Genomic DNA, 24,597 nt, shown 5'->3' on the forward strand with positions numbered 1-24,597 from the left:
TAGGCCATTTACAAAGTTACTGCAAAATATCAGTCCATCTCCAATTCATCAGTAAATGGGGAGGGGGAAGAAAGGATCAAACCCTTTCTAAAGGCTGTAAATATCTTTCGATGAAAATAAAAAGGTGCATTTGTGAACTGAATGCTGTTATGAATATTTTAAGAGAAAACACTAACTATTCTTCAGACAAATTTCGTTTCCTCCCAAAATGTGAGACACTGCTTGAGAGAAAGCAATATCGAAGAAGCAGTCTTTGCCATCACAAATACGATTATCTGGGACATATTGATTACACTACAATAATGCATTAATACATGAGGTTTACTATATCTGATAAACAGTTTTAAGGTATCATTCTGAAAAAAACCTAAGACTACTTTAATTTGATTAATTTTTAATGAGTATGGCTGCAAAGCTAACCATTTTCTGTCTCGTGTGGTTTTCTGCCAATTCAGCTCCCTGTCACTCTACTGGTGACAAGGAAAGAAAGGTACAAGAGCTAGCCATTTTAAGCAGAGGAAAGGGACTGGAGAGTCACAGCAGTCCCCTGAATTGGCTGGCACTGTGGTTCTTTCTCTCTTCCAATTTAAAACTGGCCATCTTGGAACTGTATGGCACACCAAGGTGTTTTCCAGAGCAGGGACAGAAGAGCTGAGTATGTTACATGATAGCAACATTCTCCCTGTGATCAGTATTGTCCCCCCAGCAGGATGGACTGTTGAATATCTGCCTCAAAGTGCTCTAAGCCCACAGCAACTGTACCAAGCCATAATTAACATATACCGAAGACAAATTAAAACATCTGCAATAACCAGAATTAATAAATGAACTTGAGAAGAAAGCAATCAAAGCCTGCAGCACACAAAGTGTTACATCGAGTCCAGAAACCTTTATAACAAGCTCTTTTTTCAAGATATGAAAAGTCACTATTTTGAGAGATATGATAAAGCCAACAAGAGAACTAAATTTACATGGGAAACATTAAACAAAGTTTAGGATGTTTGTGCAAAGAACTAAGAATTAGATTTATGAAAATTACTTTCTTAAAGAGGCAAGTCAGGCAACTTAACTCACTTTGTCCAAAGAAAAAAAGATCTGTAGCAGCATCACCAATAAAACCCAGCTCTCTTGCAAAACAATTTAAGGAAGTTTCAGCACTAGCAAGCAGAGAAACCAGAGGTTCAGTGTGTCTGGTGCCTGACCTCAAGCTGCCGCTCCAGGAGAAGGCAGGCTGAACAAGGTTACATCTCAGTTCTGACAGTGCCATGCAGAGATCCTCTCAGGTATGACAAGAAAGTGCCATACATGCTCAGAAGTAGGTAACAATCACAGCCCAATATGGAAACATTTGTCTCTTCCTTTAATCAGAAAAAGGATCAATTAATATCAACTTCAGATTGCACAGACCATTAAAAACATACAGAGAAAACATAAGCCTCTACTACTCATTTGTTTTCCTTCAGCTTATAATCGACCTTCTCAAATGTTCATCTGCTACTGTACTTTGACGGCATTTGTAGAGAGGCCTAGTATTTCACAATTATAAAAAACGCAAACAAAGTAACAGCTCATAATTAAATGGAAGATCTAGTCGAGGCATGACGCATAAAACCCCTAATTATTTAGGACAGTGGGTATGGCAAATAACTGTCATCAAGGAAAGGTTCTAGGCTTAGTGATCGGTGTAAGAAAGTATTGGATTGCACTCTACTTTTTTATTTTTTAAAGATATTCAGATCATCAGTTCACTCTATTACTCCAAAACAAAATTCAGTATGGAAAGCTGACTTTAAAAAGATCTTTGTAGCAAGCAGTATTATTGGATTGATGCAGCCTTACAGTTCTGACATCCATAGGGATGAAATACCAAATTCTCATCTTTCCCATGTAAGCCGCTATTATTATATCTCCATAATAGCCAAACTACAGCCATTAGCTTACCAACTACTGTTAATCAATAAATCAAGAACCTCAGAAGTCATGCAAGTCTCAAATCATTCAAGCTATTAAAACCAACACCACTTGAATTCCCTTTGCATAATATCTTAAGAATACAAAAGCCAAAGGTAAGTTTTCCTTGGTTTTGTCCCCTTTGGCTATACTGCCTATCGAAGCTCTGCAAAGCATTCCAACAAGCATTCCCACAGAAGGCAATCCACCTTTTGTTCTCTTGCATTGTCTGATGTCTTTCATCTAAAGTGCTTTCACAGAAAGAATGGCTGCCTGCATTTTTGACATTCTAGAAACTTACTGACATCTCTTGTGTTGCAGTACAATAAAGAGACACAGTAAATACCAAACAGATTTACTAAAACAAGTGGGAAGCCAACATTTACTGGCTTTTTGAAGGGGAAGCATAATGCGTTGGTTAGTCACCAAAATTTTGATTTCTTATCCTGGGAAAGTATCGAACCCCTACAATGCTCAGCTCAAGTTTACTCTATCACAAATAACAAAGGCCTTTCAAGTAAATAATCCAGGGTGATTTAGTTGCTTCAAGCAAGCATTCTTGTTTTATTATATCACTCTATTTGGTCCAGCAATTATGTTATTTCATGTCAGGAGGGTTTTCATCCAAATTTCAGAACAACCACTAATGAAACATTTAGTCAAAAACCTGTATTTCATATATGCTGCCAGTCTCTTTAATGCTTCCCACTTTGTCTTGCATAACAAAGAAGTAATGGTACCAATACTCCTTCCCTCTTTTGTATAAGAAGGTTACACTTGCACATTAGCTTTATGATCATTCATGGAAGGAAAAAAAAACCCAACTTCAAGAATAGAGCATGTCTTGTTGACATAGCAACATTTTAAAAATATTCCCATCTGTAGATACTTCTATACTCTTTTTTCTGATTTGACTTGTTTTACACATTAAAATAACCTGTTCTCTACCTCTCTCACAGCAGAGAAGATTCTCATACAGTCTTCTTCAGTTCAACCTCTTCTTAAGAGCTGATACCTATTGCTTTTATTAGCATAGTTGGACTCTGGCTAAAACGAAGCGTTGGTCCTAAGGGAAATAATTGTAACAATGGATACTACTACTTTTTTAATTAGCTGGGCAAGATCTATCTATGTATCTACATATATAGATATATATTAAAGAAAACAGTCTTGGTAAACTTCAGATACCTTTTACACTGCTACAGGGTAGGCTCAAATTACATTTGAGTTAATTTAGGAATTGCATCTTGATTCTATGTTCCATTGCCACAGAGGAAAATTAAGAGCCTATTATTTAAAAAATATTTTGTTAGTTAGGAACACACATTTACAAAACCAGTTGCTGTCACATGAGATTTTCATATTCTGCAAGTAGCCTGGCTACAAATAAAGATCAAAATGAAACCCAAAGTCAACAGCACCTCCAAAAGTATGCACCAAAATTCAGAAATCTAACTCTTAAAAAGATGGTAAAAAGCCTGTCACAGGCAGAGTCTGAATGAAAAATATCTTCCAGATCTACCAGCTGGTAAAAGCATAACAAATACATTGTCAAGATCACTTCCTCCCTATCCCCAAGATGTTACTGTTTTGCAAGTCTCACTGAGAACCATTTCCTTTACATACTACTACAAATACAAGCTTTTTGGGGAAAACAACACTGAAAAAACACCACAGTTACTTTCATAAATCTAATAAACTGTAAAAACAGTGTTATTGGTCTCCCCCTTCATTATAAATGTGAGAGTGGGACTACAGCAGACTCATCTCCATCCATTTAGAAGTATTATCAGACCTTCATATGGTTGAATGACTTCTGAAAAGGTTTAATCAAATGGTAGCTCAGGAGATTTACACTTTTCTAATTAAATGCCAGTGCAAACTACTGTTCACAGTATTTAGCTATAAATCACATTTTTGTTGGAAAAAAAAAAAAAGCATTACTCCAAAAGGAAAAAAACCCAAACATTTTAAACCTGCTGAACCCCTTAGTGCTCAAAGTAGTTTTTCTTATCTAATGCCAATGGAATACCAGCAATTAGGTTATGCACCTAAAAGTAATGAAAATTTGTGACTTAGCATCCTGTTTACACATTCAAAATTTAAACTTCCAGAAACTGTCTCTGCACCACAACATTACAGGAATGCAATAACAGAAATGAACATACTACACTGAAAATTACCAGAGCATATTTATGATTAACTGGCTGATGCTTTCTTCCCTTCTTCCCATACCAGAGACGAGACATTTCCCTTCTAAAACCAAAATGAGACTAAAAAAAAGAAATAAAAATTAAAATAATAATTAAAAAAATTCATTCAAGGCTGTTTGAAAGCATTCTCTGTACCTGCTGTCAGTTCCAGGCACAGGCAGAGCCCCCACGACGGTGACAGGATAGTTTGCTAGACACACACATTTGACTGACATGGCAGGGAACAAATGAACGAGTGTACAGTAGGGGGATGTATCGCAAATGATGACGGTACAGAAGAAGAAAGGTTTCCTGTATTCAAGTGTGGTTGCAGAGCACTAGTTTGTTAAAAAGGCTAAAATATTTAAAGACACAGAAAACTTTTTAAATTTTTTTTATACAATACTGAAGTATACAAAAAAAATCCCCAAGAACTGCTTGCAATATTCTGTTACACTATAATTGTTCATAAACAAGTTCCAATGGTAACAAACTTGCGCTCAATATTAAAATAATAGTTTGTGTTACTTATGTTGACAACTGTATATAAACCCTGTCAGTTATTTCTTACGAGTCCAGAACCAGTTAAAAAAGTGGTGAGTGAAGTTTTTTTAAAAAATATTCTTTTTAAAAAAGGTCTTAAAGCATTCGGGAACTGTTAGCTTCACAGCATTTTCAGTTTTGTAAGCAACAAGAAGAAAACGAATCCTTTTGTCTACAAGCTAAACTTGCTGTATGGGTTAAATGCTCCCAACAATAAAGTATTTTTGGAATCATGATTTAATTTTTTTTCTTCTTAAGGAAGGATGTTTATTTAAACCGGTGCGTGCAGCAGTAATACACACAGCAATCTTTTGAGAATTTCCTTGTAGTAGCACTTATGGGGCTTTTTTTTTTTCCCCTCCCTCCTCCGAAAACACCCAGTGCTTTGAGTCCTGGGTAAAAGTATTAAATAGGCCAGGGCGGCGGCAGGCAGCATCACAACAACATTAAAACATTGCTCACTCATGCTGTTGCACTGTGATCTAAAAGCCAAGATGCCCAAGCAGAGAAAACCAGTACCACAACTTGTACTTAACTACACTGCAGACTGTGCACTGAATGCCTCACCTTGCATTAGTATCTAACTCAACGTAATTCAGATAGATTTTACTAAAAAGGAAAACATTTCATCCTTCTCAGGAGCTGGTAACTCTAAAAATCAATTTGTTCCCATTTATGAGAATTATTAAGGTGGCAAGTAAGAACATTTTTATCACTGGGACATTGAAAGCTAGGGTTTAGGAAACTCAAATATACAATATTACATTAGATACACAGTCAAATGGTGTAATATTTAAACACTAAACCATACACCCATTTATTGGATTTTTTTTTTAATATTAAGCAAGCTTATACTGATGTAAAACAAGAACAAAAAATGGACAGGCTTAGAACTGTTTCAAACGAGGCGATTACAATCGATATAAAAAGATAAGATGAGCTACAACCTTCCCCCCTGCCCCGAGTCTGGCAAATCTTGAAAGAATGGAGAGTATGCAGAAACACTATTTCAAACTATCTCTAGACACGCACATTCTAAGCGACAAAGCAAAAGCTAGCCACACAACTCCCTCCCCCACAGCCTATTTTAGCAGTCTTTTTTCCCCTCCCCCCACCTTTTCCCCCTCAGAAAAAACAAATTCGTCCCTAACACTAGCCAACACACTGTTTCTCCAAAACTAGGGGAGAAAGAAAAGAATCTGGGCCATCAGGCAGTTTTTTACTCCAGAACATTTCATCTTAAACAATTCAAACAACTTACTTGGATGTTTTTAGCTTCTCTCTAGATAAAACCGGCTCCTCGCGCAGCTTCTCCAAAGGATTTTAAAAACTTGCTCAAAAGAAAAGGGAGCAGTAAACTTCTTAGATGTGACAACTCCCTTTTTCACTTAATTACAGTTGCAAAGTTAAAGGGGAATAAATGCACCAGTAACTCTGTCAGACCTCCTGCCAGTCTGTTTTGATGTTCGGACCAGCAGCAGCAGTACCAGCAGCAGCAGTACCAGCAGCAGCAGCAGGTCCCCGCAGCCGGCAGCTGCCCCGCAGCTGGGAGCATCTGCTGGAGGGGGAGGGCGGCAGGAGAGCCAGCGGGCAGGAGAGCCCGAGCACCACCATGGAACACCGCCGCCCTAAAAGTGGCAAAAGCTTTCTCTTGTGACTGACCTCCACCCCAGCCCTTTAACAGTCTTTCTTCCAAACTGGTGGAAGATACATTTCTATCAGCCAAAAAGAAGCCCACACAAGAAGCTTGATCCCAGGAGCCTCCCTTAATAAAAGATAAATAAAATAAACTGTCCTTTTGTGCATTTGTGGGTTATACTACTGATCTGCTAATTTGAATCAGAACCTCGTATCTTGTTGCTAATTAATATATGCCTTGTCATAAGAGTTATTAATTAAAAGGATTCCAGAGAGGAGTATTGGCTCAGACCTGACGTGTGCAGAACACCACCAAACACTTAAGAGCATCCACCCATTTGCTACCTAGACAACAGAGCAAACCAAAATGTATCTAATTACACTGAATGATAATCTTGTTATTGTCATTGTTAGTTTGTAATCAAGCTAAATATCTCTACACAATCAATGTTGGAGGCAGAAGCCCACAGTCCTTTCAGTAACTGTTACTCACAGTGTAGTTTTTTCTAATAAACCTGCCTTAAAAAATATTAAGTAGCAGCAGAGAAAAAGGAGAGTGCCAACAAATGCAGGTACAACTTATGAAATGTCTTATTTCCACTCCAAATCAATTATCTGGTTTACACCTTTTGCCATACCAGATTTAAAGTTATCTGCTGACAAGATCTCATAACCCTGAAACAGGACAGTAAGTACACTAACTCTCTCTAAACTTGAGCAGGAAGACTGGATGCCGCGTGTGAAAGAGTATCTTTGCAGTTTGATTAGATGGTATTATTCTGTTTCTAGTAGCTAACACAATGTCCCGATACCACAGCAATAGAAAAGTTGTGATGTTGAATTCTACAATCCATATATTTAATATGCATGCTTTTTGAGCAATATTACATTAGTAAAAAGTAATTTATTTCCCCTGTTCCTTCCCTCTCAAGGGAGGGAGGTTTAGCCCAGAGAGATGGGGGGGCAGGGGCCATAATTACTCAGTTTCTTTAGAACTTGCTGTTGATTCCACATGAAGCAGCCATGTAGGTGACCGGGTTTTGTGATGAAAAGTCACAAATGTGGTGCGCTGAAGATAAGCATCCCCAAGTATCTCCTGAGAAGACTATATATGAGGCATATGTATAAAATAAGATTATTCTCAGAATTTAATACTCCAATTTCAGAAGCAGCCCTGAAAATTGAGTAAAACATAAATCACAGGAACCAGATTGTGTAAATCAAGTGCCTCAGTGCAATTCATAAGTCATTTGCATTTTTGACTGACAAAAAGAAAGCTTGTTTTTATGCTTTGTATTGGTTTGCCTGGGAACAAACAAATCAATAAGCAATGACAGTAGTTTCACTTTCAGTAGCCCATCTACATGTTAGAATGTATTTTTAAAGAGACAAGATTGCTATTTAATTACATCTAACAGGAATGTTTCACAGATTATAATAAGAACTCCCATCACCAAAGAGCCCAAAAGAAAAAACTGAAAGCTGCCTCAAGCAGTGTTTAAAATAGTGTAGTTTCAATACGCATTAGATAATATGACAGAAAACAACTCCAGAATTATAAACTCTGTTATTTTTAGATTTAGAATAGCGTTTTACAGCTCTGATAACAGATGTACATCCTGTATGCTTAACCCTTGTATTATAGTTTTAGGACATAAGTTGCCAAAAATTTCAAAATTAGGAAGACACCTAATTTAGATGCTCAGGCCACCTAAATTGTCATCTTTGGAAGGAATCTCATTAGGTGAAAGAAAGGCAGTTTCATATTTTGATGATATAAGGCATGCAAAAGTCAGATTAATTAAGGTCTGGCTTATCTTTAATAAGAGGGAGACAAGTTCTGTTTGGTACAAAAAGCCTTTCAGATGACTAAGAAAAGAGTGCCAAGTTCAGGAGTAATGAAGTTAGAATGCGGTTAAAAAATAAAAAAGCCCCCAAAATCAGGTACTTGCTCCTATGCAAAACTAGTACTTTGTCTTCTAGAACAACTGGATCTTTATAAAAGTTGTTGCAGGTGAAGGTAACATGGGATTACAGATAACTGAAGTCTGATCCTTTCCCCTTTACTGCTACAAGAAACACACTAAACAGTGCAAAAGTCACCTCGTGTGGCATCCAGTACAACAGGGACTGGCCCAACTTCTTAGTTGACTGATAATGTTTCCATAAGAAAGTAAGTCTAATTTGAGAAGTCATCCTTTGTTTTCTTTCAACAGTTTAGGAGAAGGGGAAGAGAAAAGAAAAAAAAAAAAAAAGGCAGTTTTCCATCCACAAAATTTTCCTCAGAATTTTCAAAGGTACACTCAAAGCCATTAAGAGACTCAAAAGCACAAGCTTTTTAGTTGAATGATTCTGCTTCAACTCTTAGCAGAGGGACTGCCCCACTTCTCTCTATTAGATACATGAAATAAGCATCAATTACAATTCCACATTCATGATTTCAACTACAGGACAGCTCTAAGTAAAGAAAACACCTGAATTTCATTTACAAGTTATAAATAGATTCAATAGAGAAAATAGAGCAAGGCAACAAATATCCCATGCATGAAGTTAAGAAAGAGATTGCGCAATGTTTGCTCAAGTTCATTGCAAAAGCAAGAATGAAAGTTACCAGCCTCTACAAAGGGCATTGCATTATGTTAATGGGCACCAGAGTCTCTCTCTTCAATCACAAAAATTAATTTAACAGAAACATTTCTAGGTATTGCACATGACTGCTGAAATTCAAGAGCCTCTCGTCCTCTGGTACAAGAGCAAAACCTACTAAACATGCTTGTTAATGCACAGCAACACATGCATAGTGACACATCCAATTTCTTGACAGACAATGCATGATATAAAAACCAAACAACAATCTAGCTTGTATACCCCATATACTACCATAAAGAGACAACCTTTCAAGAAACATATTGGAAAAATATTCTTATTTTGAGGGCTGTTAACGTGATGCATCTTTACACTTTGTGTGCAGTGTTTCATTCAAGAAGCCTACAACTTCCAGACTTCCTCTTCTCTCTGCTGACCCAGTATTCTCCAGCTTGTCATACAGCATTACGATCGTACCACATTTTAAAATGTGAGACACAAAAAGCAGCTGTTTCACTAGCATACGAGCACTAAGTGTAGAGTAGGGAATAGAAGCAAATTTATAGAAAAAACATGATTAAGAATACAAAAGCTTAAGACAGCAGTGCATACTGAAATGGAAATGCCCATTTTAATATAGAAATGTTGTAGGTTACAGTCCAGATCCAATAAAGATCTTAAGCACCTACGTCCTATACTCCAATCTTGAAAAACCTTCTTCAGATGTTACCTGACCGGGAGACATAATCACTGTTTGTGACCTCCATGTTTCTACAAATACACAGAAATATAATTTCTAGACACTCCTGAAGTTACAGTTTTGTTAATGTTGAAGTGTTGAGTGTCTAACTCATATACCATTTCAAGAAGGTAGAACTTCATTTGCAACTAATGGCTTGATCTAGTAAACATTTTCAAACCATGTCTAAAGTCCCAGCTGAAATTCAGTTTGACAAGTGAGTATTACAGACTACTGCTTTCCAGAAGTATTGTATTTTCTACAGAAATTTAATATGCAAAATAAAGGCAATGATTATGAAATGCAAATCCAGTGAATCTGGGAAAAATCATCTGCAAATATCTATCAAGTCATGCTTTGTTTTGGAAGTCAACTTCTAGACAGCTTTATATCAAACTGATTTTCTGTTTTTTCCAAACAATTTAAAAGCTACTGGAAACAATAAAACAGATGAATTTCCAACTATTTTAAGACCTTCTTGCAGGTCCTAAGACAAGAAACTTCCTGTTTTCAAATATCTTGTAGGTGAGTATTTAGATTTATGTGGACCTGAAGTATGACTCAATCCTGAATAATAGCAATAAATACGACCAAATGACAGGGGGAAATGGGGAGGGAAGGAAGAATCGACACTTTAAATAATTAAGAATTATTCTAGTACAGAGCAATTCTTCTGCTTCCTTAACAGATTTCATGTTTAAATAGGAACTGATGTCCTTAACTGATTTCTTCACAAGTGCCCAAGATGAAATTTCTTCACCACCTCTGAAACATTTAGCTGTGGCCACACTCAGTAATTTTTTTTTTTTTTTTGCATCAATACTCTGTCTGATGACCAGAGATCTGATCCATCAGCATAAATCCTGTATTTCCAATATTGCATGATGATAAAGACACTTAACAGCTGTAGCACCTAAGAAAGATATTGTTTTGATTGTTATAGATTCAAATACGGAATCTAAAGCTAGATTAGCAGTCTATGTCAATAAGTCATTATCACATAATGAAATAAAAAGAGCATTTATACACATACAGTCAATATAATGGTACATCCCAGTTTTCCAGCTGCCTATCAAAAACTTAACTACTTAAAGAATACAACAGACCAAGTCCCTTTACTGTTCAAGGAATGTCATTAACTTTGAGAATTAGCTTCACAGACCAACAGATGAAGCATTAGATGAGCAAATTAAGGCATTCTGATCTCTAAAATTTCTTTTCCTTCTCCCCCTCCCCCCCAAGAGACCAACTAGTCTTCTAGTTAGATACAAATAGAAGGTGCAAAAATTTTATGATAAAACTCACATGGGAAAGCACAAATTGTGTAATTTCTCCTTTATGTACTAATGTTTCTTATGGAAGTAGTCACTTCCATTGTTTCCCCTCTAATGCCCTCCTCCCTTGTTAGAGCACAGAAGTTTACTTTGTATCTAGCATTATTAAAACTGTAAAAACCTTGCTTGGAAAATTAGTTTCAGTTGTCCTTACTCCCCAGATATGACAAACTGATTCTCTAAAGATTTTAACTGAGGCACTGGATCAGGCTGCCCAGAGAGGTGGTAGGTGCCCCATTCCTGGAAGTGTCCAAGGCCAGGCTGGATGGGGCTTTGAGCAACCTGGTCTGGTGGAAGGTGTCCCTGCCCATGGCAGGGGGGTTGACTAGATGATCTTTAAGGTCCCTTCCAACCCAAACCATTCTATGATTCCATGATTATTTACATGTGCGTGCCAACTTCTGTAGAAAAATATTTGAGCTTATCAGCACACTTTATGTGCACACAAATTCAGTGGAAAGTTGCTTTATGTCATTTAACTCTATACTAGATCCCTGATATGGTTAATGACTTTTACATGAGTACTTGTTTTCCATGTCTTTTTCCTCCAGTGATCAATTTCAAAAAGCCACCTGCCACATCATACAGCAACAGCAGTGGAAACAAGCCCGTCAAGGTTTTACAATCCGTTTTAGGAAAATGATAGTAGAATAACTGGATAGTTGGAATTTCTGGGATTTATGAATCACAGAGATATCACTTACCACCACCACCATCTTTTTTTTTTTTTTTGAGAGTGCAGATTTTTTTTCCTGAATTAAAAAAGTTGAAGAGTCTGCAAAAAAGGTTATAGAAAATAATGCATACTAGGCAGCACTTAGAACCTTTCTTCAAGTTGTTCTATGATCAACTGTGGTTCATAATTTGTGCTCTGATCTGTTGGGGTTTTTTTTGTTTGGTTTTGTTTCTTTTTAAATATACAATGTATACAATATACACAATAGAATATACAATATATAATATACTAAATATATTAAATATACAATATATACAATGGAATGACATTTATGCTTTACAGGGAATGTCAACAACACTTCTTTTAGAAAAGCAATCTTTTATGCAGCCATTAGAAACTATTAGCCGTTATTTTATAGAAACAGGAAATAGCTGTGTTACTTGAAAACTCATTTCTCAACCAGGATTTGGAGACTGTAGGAGAATTCAAGCAGTTTTTCCTTTTACTCATCTTAAACTTCTTTAAGCATAAGACCAATCCTATTAGCACTGCTTGAGGACCTATCCCTACTTTCAAATACTGTGATACCATGCCTTTATCAGCACAAGGTGACAACTCCTTAATGCTTTCAATCTGTGGTACTAATTGGCACCAAAAAGATGTTAATGCATTCAGCAGCTATCTAACAGCAAGCACCTTAACACTAAGTCATTAATTTCTATACACATTACTATATACAAAACTTGAACTTAAAAAGGAAACAAAATTAGACCATAAAGTACCCGTGGAAGTTGTTTCAGAGGCACTGCACAACAGAAACAGTCAGCTTGCTGTCAAATCTTGCCACGTTTAGATGCAAGTACAGAATATGCTTTGGAGAAGGCATTTGTTTATTAACACACAGGTTTCTGAACAGTATTAATTATTTGTGCTAACAGATAAAGAAAGACATTAGCGCTTGAACTAATACAAACTAAATAAAAAAAGAATACCATGATAAATATACCTCTATATCCTCAAGGCTCAGTACAGATGGTAAAAAAACAAAACAAACAAAAAAGCCCCCCCCAAAACCCAAAACAGCCTCTTCTTTATGCCCATTCACTTAAGTACAAGAAGGTAAAAGAGACATTTGAGGAAAATGGATGGGGATAAGACCACAAAGAAACTAGCAGCACAGTTTCATTTCTTACATGATATATAAAATAAAATTCTTGTCTATTCATTTCTAGTGGACACCAGAGACAAGTCTTTAGCATGGACTGATCTTAAGTGAAAAAGTATCCTTTTCAGAGAGCTTTGCCTATGGGACAGGCAGAGGCCTCTCAGGAAGGCAGATATTGAGGAACATCATCAGCAATGGGAGCTACGAGGTACCCCACCCAGAATTTGTTTTAAACTCTAAGTAACTGACAACTATGAATTAGTCACCTTTACTGATGGCAATGGTAGATAGTAGTAGGTTCATGGATATTTCTAAGAAGTCAGTTATCTATTAAGTGTGTAGCATAAATACAAAAAGAGTCAGCTAAGGGATTCCCTGGATTTTTTTTTATTTTTTTTTTTTACACTTCATACAGTGCAGTATTTGATCAAACTAGTGTTTAATATGACAGCAGGAGTCTTGACCTCTTTGCCACTAGATCAGCTGAGGTTACATCTACTGGATTACTTCAGGGAAAAGGCTGATAGGAAATACACTACTCTGTATACAGTAAGAAGAAAGCATAAGTAGATGAAAAACTGGAGTAAGTTCAGAGTAAGAGTTCAGTCCTATTCATTGAACCATTTAATAAACTTATAAACAAATCCCTACTACTTGTTTCATATCTTACTGATCTTTGCTTTTGCTTGCTTGCTCCTTCTTCCCGTAATTCCTTTTCCACTAAAAAAAAAAAAAAAAAAAAGCACACTACTTCCTTAAAGTCTCTTGATAAAAAGCTGCAGCCAAATGTGTTAACATCTGACTATGAAAGAAGCAAAAGCTCTATCAGAGCACCACACCTGGGTTACCCATTAATCCTCTTCCCTGCTTCTCCAGTTTTAAGATACTGTACAATGATCACAGAGAACACTTTTTGGAAAAGAAAGCTACTCCACTAGCTTCCTATTTTGGTAGATCAACAGTACTTTGTGATGCATTTGTACATCAAGATTTTGCTTTCCATCTCCCTTCCACCCTGAGTTTTCCCATCGCTGTGTTCTGAAGAAGGCAGCCTATTTTTCATCCCAATACCCACAAAAATGTTTCAATGATACTGTTCACCTGCTATCTTAGATTACACCTGGAGCAAGAGCTGACAGATAAAAAGCTTGTTGGGTTAAAGGAAGGAAGTGTATTGATTGAAAATAATGACTGAAATTCAATGGGAGTAATGGGTATGACAACAGCAGCTACAATTCCCTGTATGTACTGATACTTTCTAGCACGTATGTTTAAAGCCACTAAAATGCAGCTGGATGTAATGACAGGCTGAACCATCTAGTACTGTCAAACATTCCTGATTAAAAAGTTAGTTTTTAACAGCTTTCAGGTTTGTGCTAGAAGTCAATCATAAGTCACATTACTCAAGTTAAAATGCACAGAAGACCACATTAGCATATTTCTTATACTTGCAAAACATTTTTTTAAAAAGTTATCCATCTCACTAATCACACTAACTTCTAAATCCAGACAATTATTATTTGATAATCTTAAGAGAACCAAACTTGACATAGTTTTCACATAACACATATAGAAATAACAATATTTTTGAAATATGTCTTCAACAATTGTTTCCAGAGGAGACCTAAATAAAGGCTTAAGGCATGATCTCATTCTGTAGTAAGTAACTTACAGATTTTAATACATGTAGGAAAAGGACTGCCTCTACTGTCTTCAGAAATAAAAGTTACAACATTTAATCCTGAAGAAAAATTCGCACTATTTTCTGTTGAAATTATTCTGTAATTATATTAAGGTGCAAAGTTACTGAAGAGCTCATTAAAAGAGACACATACTGTGCCTTAAACCATAACATTGATCACTTGCCACTGATCCCCATGTTCCAAAGGGCCCCATTTTAAAACATCAAATACTTAGAAAGGCTTTGAACAAGAATCAACACCAAAATACATTGCTGGTAAAAATACATGAGCAATACATATGCTGAAAATATGAAGATTCAAAAGACATGCTTTTATGATACCAATTTCAATATCTCAAAGCAAAACTGCTCCATGCAAAATCACTGAGCTGCAGAGACAGTGTTTTGTAACCATAACCTAATGCTTCAGCTAAGTGAGAAGTTTGAAATCAGAGTTCTACTGTGATTCTAAGTTTTGGAGCTAACAAGAAAACCATTATCCATAGCTAGACTATTGCAGTTTTTTAAAATTTCTTTTACACTCTACATAAAACACAAGTGTAGACTTTCTTAATTTCAACATGCCTCATTGCTGGGTGGGGCAGGGCAAGAGGGAAGAAGGAATAATCAGTCTTACAGTCAGACATTGCAATTGCTGTCCTGAGGTTCCAGTTAAACAGTGCTGATGGGATACTTCTACAATATATATGACAAGAATCATCAAACTTTTGACTGACACTTGAATGCACAAGACTACAAGGGCTTTAACTGTATGTATACTACAAAACAAAACCATGTAGACATGTAAAGATGTGTCCATATAAACACAGTGGACACAGATTCACATGGGAGAAATGTGTTTGTTACAAAAAATAGAGTTCCAGTTACAGTATATTACTAAAACCCATGCAACAGCATCTTAATGTATGAAGAAGTTATAACTGAGAAGTTAATTACTGGATTATTGGAAAAACGTGTAATTAATAGATTAATTTTCCTTTTTTGTTGTCTCATCCCTGTTGGGAGACTTACCAGGAAGTATTCAACATTCTAGATACAGGAATAATAAATATCAGAAAACCATCAGTTTACCTGACTGAAAACTACATCTGCTTCATCAAAGTTGCAACTTCTTTGCTGTACTCACGTTCCTTTCAACTCTAAATTTTAAGTTACAATTTGCTCTATACAAAAACAAGTAATAATGAAATGTTGCCCTGAAGTGATGTTAGAGCAAAGCATTAGGATGGCATAAACTAAACAGTCATGATCATAGTAAGCAGACTAATAAAGCACATTGGTTTGTTTTTCTTACTGGAAAGAATTTAACACTATTTTAACTATATTCTTATGAAAGTATTAAAAAAAAAAAAAAATTTTTGACACTGTTTTTCCTTACCTCCCACTCTTTAGCAGCATCTTCAGTAGTAGATTCTTCACTAGTTTCAGGTTCTTCCTTCTTTTTTACCACTATAAATCCAGGTTCCCGAAGAGATTCCCCAGTATCTTCTGCATATACCTCTGGACTCCACTGGATAAAGAAGACATACAAGTGATCTGTCCTAGAGAGGTCAAGTAATGATACAGAAAAGAAAAATAAGGTAAGTTTGTGATCTTTGGGGTCATGTCTAATAATTATGAAGTATTTAAGATTAAAATGAAAATACTTACTATTTCATGTTTTACTAGATATTAGAGACACATTTGAAAAAAACTAGTGAATTTTTTTTTTCTTTTTAATTATATGAAGCTGACACTGGAGAAAAACCAGGAAACAAGTTGGCAATTGACTAGCTGTGTTTTCATACACAAGTACAATCCTTCAACCATTGTCAATCCTTTCTGTCCCATTGGAAACCTCTGTTTACAACTGAAATAACTTCCAAAATAAAACACTAACATTTTAAAATTTTATTTAAAAAGAGTTACATAAAAACATAAACAAAATTGGAATTTAAAAATGTTTGCATATCTGTTTTCCTCACCCCTGAAGAAGAGCTGAACACTCCCAAGACATGTAACCAAAATTATACAGACTGTGAGAATTACTACAGATATGAGGAAATAAGGCTGAAAGTGTGCGTGTATATGGCTAAATCATAAACCACAGACTACTCTAACTTCAGTACTGCAGTAAGTACCAAGATTCAAAGTTACCGCCTTTTAAGTTAACACAAATGGCACGGTTCTCCAGTTTGGAAGAACAAAATGCCCAAATTCCCAAAAGAAAGTTATTTACAACCCTAATAGATGTCAGTCTGTACTGTTTAAGCACTTCCTGTAGGTGCACAGATGGAGCATTTAGAAAAAGGACGTGCAATGAATCCACCAGTATCTCTTCACCATGGAAAAGACAGCTTCAGAGCTAAAGCTTTATGGCTCTGGTTAATAAGAGTTTGAATATTGCTTGTGTCCCTCTTCAGAGATATTTGCTACAGTGACTCTGCATACTGGATTAGCATGAAGAACAACATTTGGATCCATCCCCCCCCCCTCCTTACTAAATCCCTGCAAAACTGAATACTGGAAGAACAGCAAGAGATACAGAGCAGCAAAGCCTCTCAAAACTGCAGCTATAATTTTCATGTGCCTCTGTATCTAAAAGGATGCAGCACATAGGTATGTATATAACAGCCTCTGAACAGGGTCAGTTATTCAAAGTCACCCTTATTAAAATTAAGGTTCCTGGATAACACTGATGAAAGAAAAAAAAAAAAAAGACAAATACCTTTCTCTGACAGTAAGAGAGAATTAAACATTTCAGATGCATAAGGCTAGATAAGTTCTATGACAAAGTTGGAACAAGAAGCTGCAGACGACTCATGCACCGAACAAGGTATCAAGTCTTACAAGTAGGAAAATTAAAAAAAAAAATCCTGATGTTAACTTTAAGAACTTGAAATTGTGTGTAATTATAGCAGTTTAAAAAGTAAAGAAAACTTGATGTTTAAGGAACTCAGACATTCCTTCCCAGACTGGCTCATTTGAGATTAAGAACACTGAAATAATGCAGGTTTGTCAGATACCTAGTGGTAAGAAAGAGAAAGAAGTAGGTGACAAAGACAACTGGGTTGATACTAAGTATTTTGACCTATGCAGAGTAGCACTCAGCAAGGTTAACACTGAATTAAGCAAAACAAACACCCCACTACCACCACATCTGACTTTTTGTGTACTAAAACACAGGACACACATTAGATGGATAAAGAACAGATTACTAATTCCCCATGCAGTTAGAAAGAGAAACCCTTCATAGGTGGAGTAATTTCCAAGGAGATCAGATACAGACTGTAAGCTAAGAACTATTTCTTCTGAAATAGGTGATAAATTCTGCTTTATGCTGAAGATAAGTACTTGCTCTGCTACATTAGAAAATGAACCAAGGAGACAATAATCATTTTAATCAGCTGACCTAGACATCATTGCCATACGTGAAACATTCATCTCTTTTCAAATGAAATATGATATGACTAGAACAACAAAATTTGAGTTGAATGTAACCACAAGAGGTCACCTGGCCCAGACAGGATTAGCTATAGCGGAATCAGCGTGACAGACATTCGTCTCAAGAAATTGCATGATCTCCACCACTTAGGGGTTGCAGGGGTGATGTTTAAAAGCAGGTTAGTGATGTGCTAGCATAGACTCAATTCTCCCTGTTGGAATATTGGAATTTTTGATGTAATTTCAGTCCATTACACATCTCCATTCACAGTGGACACAAAAAAAAGACTACTGCCTTTCTTGTTGCAGCCAACTTTTAAGTATGAAACGATTTTATGTTTGTAATCCACCTTTTCTCCTTTAGATTAAAGAACCCCACTTACTTCTAATTTTCTTTATATGTTACACTTTCTAGGCATTAATTTGTCTTGCTGCTTTCCTCTGGACTCTCTCCAATTGATCCATATCTGTCCTCAACTGCAGTGCCCCAACTGGACATTCTATGCCATTCAGCTCAAAAGAAAAGATGGAAAAGTGACTTGATCATTGTGTGTAGGTATTTATACAAGATGATAGCTCATAGTTTTTTGTTGTTGTTTCTTTCTCTTTACCCCCCCACTCTTCTGACAAGGATATAACAATCTCCAATACCTCAAAAAATCACATTCAACTTGAAAATAAGTCAGTTTCCTAGCAGTACAGATCATTTAAGAATTCAAGCCTTTACCAGCGAGTGAGCATGGACATCTCATGTCTTTGAATCACTGCAACAAATTTAGATGTTTTTCCAGTAGATATGTTTAAGTTGCTTCCTGGAGAAGTTTTATGTTCCATATATAAAGATAGGACAAAAGAACCCCAGCTAGGTCTTCTGAACTCAGAGCTTTAAGAAGGAGAGAATTTTTAGAAAGTTTCCAAATAATGGGAAGCACAGATAATGACAATAAAAACTTTGTTGCAGAACTCACTTCCTTCACCAGACACTACTTACCTGAATCTTTCTTTCATTATTCACTTAGCTACAAACACAAGCCTAAATAATACCATGATAAACTATTGGCTGAACATGCAAGTAACTCAAGTAAATCAGTAAAACTTCAGTATTCTAATGAGGTATTCCAGTGTTAAGTACAAGCCAATCATCAATATCCTCAGTTGTTGACCGTTTTTTGTGTTGCTTTACAGACACAGTCACTGAAAAATTTCGCATGGTGCAGGAAAAAAAAAAAAGCTCAAAGACCTATTGGAAAGCGTTCATTTTTACAGTCTACCTCCTCCTTACCTTTCTTGTGGAACAGCAAACCAGTACTCATGCTTTTTATCCCTCTGTGCATACTGTTGCATCGACGCACTTGCTTGCGAAACAAATGTTTTTCTCATGGGTTTTCCAACCCTGAGACACAGAAACTTGTGAGATCGATGTCGCCTTTTTTCTTTTGTAAGAGAAGAACCTATTAATAAAGAAAAAGTAAGCTATCCACAATGTACAAAAGAACTTAACAAAATTATTAGCCAATTTTGTATTAGGCAATACAGGTATATAAGATGCGTATATACGTAAGTAATATTAGGTGAGGTAACTAACATAGGTAGTAATAATTACCTGTCCTTTTTGTGTTACGTAAATTGCATCAGCAGAATTAACTTCAGAATACAACACATTTGAACATTCATTTCTGCTTCTAACCTCAGTTCACATTATGACAGTCTTTCATCCATACTTGAAAGTATTTCAGAAGGTATTCTCAATACATATCCCTCAACACTGAATCGGACATCCCTCCCAATATTAAAAAGATATTCCATATACATGCAAAAGATACAGCGTTAAATAAGTACTTAGGCCTGTTTCATGTATGTCAAAGCTGTTCATTAGTTAACTTTTAATTTAAAAAAAGTTCTGGCGCTACTAATAGAGGATTAAGATGAATTTTAATTTGTTAGCTGTATCAAACATTTCAAAAGTATGAACACCACTTCAGGATGAAGTATACTGGATGTTGCAGTATGAGATTTTTCCATCCAGTAGTATATTTAAATGAACTAATAGAATTACATGATTACCCTCAGGGTCTGGATTGCCAGGTCAGCACAAGGTAAAGGAAGAAGCCTTCTCAAAATTGTTTCTTTGCTAGATTAATTGCCCAAATCCCGGAACATGAGCTCCAGCCACAAGAGACTTTTTAAAAAAAGGAAGGATAATGTAAATTTAAGAGTTCTTATGATCAGCTATGACAACAAAAGATTTAGCCTACCTCTGGTTTACATGTACATACAGATATGTTCCAATTTTCTAGGACACTCATCTTTACAGCTGAAGTTCTCCTTCAGTGTCTATGCAGACTACAGACACATTAAGCACAGAAAACACCACCTTCTCGATCTATAAACTTCTCTACTGTATGTTTTCTCAATCAGATTTTCACCATGAAGTTTAGAATAGCATTGATTCACAAAAGATTCTTTTTTCAGTAAATATTTAAATGTGCGCCTCCTAATTTTCAGTTACAATATTTTAGAATTATACCTGCAGTATACAGTATGGTAGAACAGTCATAATACGCATGATTTGGAAGTATTTTATAAATCCATAAGCTCAAAAGCTAAATTGTCAGATAAAAAAACCCCAAACCAAAAAGAACCCCAAATAAACAAAAAGCTGTTTCATAGGACTGGCACATGAACTTTGTGGCAGTGTTGGAGAAATATTCTTAAAACTATCTGATATTTGGGATTTTGGTCCTTCCAATGCAATAGTTTAGAACTTCTCTGACATAGAGCTCAGAAGTGGATTTGTACCATACCTTAAAAAAGAAAAATGTGAGATTTAGTTCCACCTACCAGAGAGAATGAAAACAAACAATTTAGCCCTGCCCCCAAATGTCAAAAGGACTATTTAAGACACTCTTTTCTTTCTAGTGTGTTCTCCAATATATTTTGTATATTTGATACCGAATTCATTAGGAAAAAAAAATTATTAATGGCTATTATGTGTCACGCTTTTTTTTTTTTTTCCTTCAATCTTGGCCAATATCCAGCTAAGCAGCAGACACACATGTTATCTTTAATGAGATTTCAGTTTGTTTACACTATTTATATAACTATAGACCAGCATAATTTCTCCAAAGTATCAACTACATCTAGCTTTTATTTCAGTCCAGTGGTTAACCTAAGGGTCTGTAAAAATAGAAGAGAATATGAGAGTCATGGGTTACAAAAAATAAATTCCAAGGGAGGCCTTTTTAGCTATTCTAGACTACTCACAGTTTATCGACTTGCAATGCATCACCTGTTCAACATTCAGAACAAATAGATCATTAATTCCAAACTCAGAAACATTTGGCCTCTGTGAAGATCAACAAATGGTAGTTCCCCAAAACCTAGATGCTCAAAACTCACAGAAAAGAGAAATTCAACCAAGTCCTTGCTAGATGCAGGAGATAAAAAGACCTATCTAGGTATCTTAATGGTACTAAACTCATAGTATGATTACTTCAGAGTTTTAGTTTGATAGACAGGATATTAGATAGTGTTTACAGTGTTTCAATTTTTTAATTACCTAGTGTTTTTAGTGACCTACTGTTAACAGACCTGACATATTTAGTCTTTGGTGACCTTCAACAGTTAAGCAATAGATCCAAACTTTTATCTTGGCTCTAAAACTTGCCTGTAGACAAAGCCAGTAGAAGCTTCACCAAATCTATTTAGACTGAGAAATATTAATTCATAGTTTACTGTTTTATTTGCATTCTGCTAAAACAGCATGCAAGAATAAGATACACACAATAATTCCAACTGGACTGAAGTCATTGGCACAAGTCTCCAAAAAGTAACTTGTGGGGGTTTTTTTTACCTTTTTTTTTATTATTTTTTCTTTCTATTTTACCCCCACAACCTTCAGTGAGGCTGTAACACCATGTGCAGAAGGCTTCTAGCCAGCACCCCTCTGACTGTATGCAGACACTTTTTTGATTACGTATGTATATATTCTGTGACTATACAGATCATCCTGCATGAAAAACCTGCAGTATCACTCAATGATACAATCTTTTAGGCAGCCAACAAAACTAAAGGATCTAATACAACTGAATTACAAATAACATTCATTTGTAAGAAAAGCAGCAATTTTGGCAAAGAACACTTGTGCTTCCATTTTTTAAAAGTCACGAACAGCAACTACTACTAGCTGACAATTTTGCCAGAAGGTTTCCTCTAATATTTAAGGCATAAAAGCCAAATTTATCACAGAATGATGCATCTATTAATCTGCTTCAAATTTCAAAATTCAGTTACTTCCTTAACAGGAGGAAAAAAAAAAACCCAAATGAAAACAAAAACTATCATATCAGACTCTAAAGTGCAAGATGAATTTCTGTCAACCGAAGAATCTTCCTCTCTATTCAATACAATCTCAACTTTTAATTATTAACATAAACAATTTGACCTTCAAATGCGCTTCACGTATAGTCTCTTAGTTTGTGACAGGCATTATAGGTATGTTTTCTGTCTAGCCCCCAAAATATTGCACATTTAAAACAACCAGTTTATCTCCATTAGTAAGATGGTAAAATATCAGAAAGTGACCTATTAATTTTTTAACAAGCAAAATCAAATACATGCAGAAACATCTTTAAGTTACTTAAAAAGACATGCCTTTTTTTTTTTAATATGAATTGAGTGACTTCAATAGATTTTCAAGATAACTTCTGGCTAATAATCCCAGGACCTGATCTTTGCAGAGGAGCAGAGGTACTCAAGAAATAAGCCAAGTTGTTCCCCATATTCATAGCACTAGTTTCTTACCATCTAGCTCTTATTTATCTTGAGATATACTTTTTGTACACTCAACCTGTGGGAGCAGCTTGGAACACCTGGCATTTGTTTTCAAGAGTGACCGTTAGAATTTGTTGGGCTGTATATTTGCCAAACCTTGAAGAACTAGTTATATAAGGTCAGGTTGGAGGATGGCCTTGTGTAGGCCTGGGAAGATGTGGCTGAAGACAGTCACGAGCATGTGTATGGAATGTTTTTATCTTTAACTGTTCTGAGGACTGGCAGACATCCCAGCTGAGCCAGATACATGCTCCTGTGTTACTAGTATTGGCTGTATGCCGTTAGTTCTTTCTAGATCTTTGTTGAAACATATGTAAGTTGGACTCTTTTGTGAAATAAAAGGAATCTTGTACAGATAGCTTGAGCGCTTAATTCAGTTGCCGCAGATGGTGAGCCCGACACGATCAAGAGAAGACGACGTGATCGAGAGAAGAAGCCGGCGAGATTAAGAGAAGAAAATTACGTGATCAAGGGAAGAAGAAAAGAGGTGATTCCCCTTCACTGTGGAGACCACACAATCTAATGGGGAGAGTTTTGAAGAAGTGGCCACGACTCTGAGAAAACAGGTAACAGCAACCCCTGCGGAACGGGTGAGTTGCAAGATTGCGCTAGCATGGGGCAATCAGTTTCTCAGGAGCATAAGCTCTACTTAAACGTTTTGCAGCAGATTTTACGGGCCTTTGGGTATAAAATAACAGAGGGACAAATTGCTTCGCTTTTAATATGGGTAAAGGATAATTGTAACTGGTTTCCCACAGAGGGAACTTTTGGTAGCAAGGTTTGGGAAAGAGTCGGGGAGCATTTACAAACGCGAAAAACTTTGGCATTCAGCGTATCAGAAAATTTAATTGTGACATGGAAATTTATTTATACTGCGCCGGTGCATTTACAGCCGGCAGAGGAAATCATATCAATACAACCTGATACTGCTTTTGAGGAGACAGTTTGTAAGTGGGCCGCTAACGAGCATGATTCTGATTCCGATAATAATTCTTTTGCATCAGGCAGGGTGGACTCTGAAAAAGAGCCGGATTTATATCCCTCATTACCTCCACCCCCGCCTGCACTAACACCGTTAACGCACACACCCCGCCGGCAGGCAGCACGGGCTCGCCGCCCCTCACCACCGCACACAGGTCCCCGCCGCCCCGCCGCTGCCTCCCGCCGCTTGCGCACCCCCTTCGCCGCCGTCCCCCACCCCCCCACCCCAGTCGCCTGGTACTCCCTCTCCAGGGTCTGCAGAACTTAATGCGGAACCTGGCTTTGCCGCACTGCCTGTAGCTCCTTCTCCTACTAATCCCTCTAACTCTATGCCTCTGTCTAATCCTGTGGCTCCTGCTTTACAGCAGTGCGGAGAAAAAACTGTAGTGCCTTCAGCTCCACCTTTGACAGACTTTGATGCTAAACGTGACGATTCACTTAATGATTTGGGAAAAAAATACAAATAGCTTGATGCAACGCTGCCGAGAAAAAGCTCTACAGCAAGGAGATACCATGTTTACTTTTCCTGTTATATGCAGACCCCATAATCCACCACAGCATGGGGGTTTACCTTATGAAATGATAAAAGAATTACAGAAATCAATTCGTGAAAATGGGTTACACAATTCATTTACAATAGGACTAGCGGAAACAATTGGAGGCATTTATACTATGACTCCTTGGGACTGGAAATTGCTTATGAAAACGGTGTTGACTTCTGCTCAGTATTCTGTATGGCAACTAGAATACAATGATTTGTCAGTGGAACAAATTATGGACAACTTGTCACCAGGGATACTTATAGATCAAAATATGTTACAAGGAACAGGCCCTT

The 24,597-nt window shown here is 36.6% G+C and overlaps 1 protein-coding gene across 13 annotated transcripts in view; it reads right to left on the minus strand.

Annotated features, from left to right (window-relative positions):
• OXR1 (oxidation resistance 1) overlaps positions 1 to 24,597 on the minus strand; it is a 305,392-nt gene that overhangs the window by 18,603 nt on the left and 262,192 nt on the right. For 11 of the 13 annotated variants that reach the window (XM_030010976.2, XM_030010979.2, XM_030010971.2 and 8 more), the window contains 2 exons: positions 19,231 to 19,399; positions 15,904 to 16,066 (listed from right to left, as the gene is read on the minus strand). In XM_030010976.2, the coding sequence (XP_029866836.1) occupies positions 15,904 to 16,066; positions 19,231 to 19,399 (332 nt within the window). Of the gene's footprint in view, positions 1 to 4,133; positions 4,266 to 15,903; positions 16,067 to 19,230; positions 19,400 to 24,597 lie in introns of those variants that run through there. The other 2 variants (XM_030010983.2, XM_030010982.2) reach the window with 2 other exon arrangements.

Source organism: Aquila chrysaetos, chromosome 4, assembly GCF_900496995.4.
Source record: "Aquila chrysaetos chrysaetos chromosome 4, bAquChr1.4, whole genome shotgun sequence".
NCBI lineage: Eukaryota > Metazoa > Chordata > Aves > Accipitriformes > Accipitridae > Aquila > Aquila chrysaetos.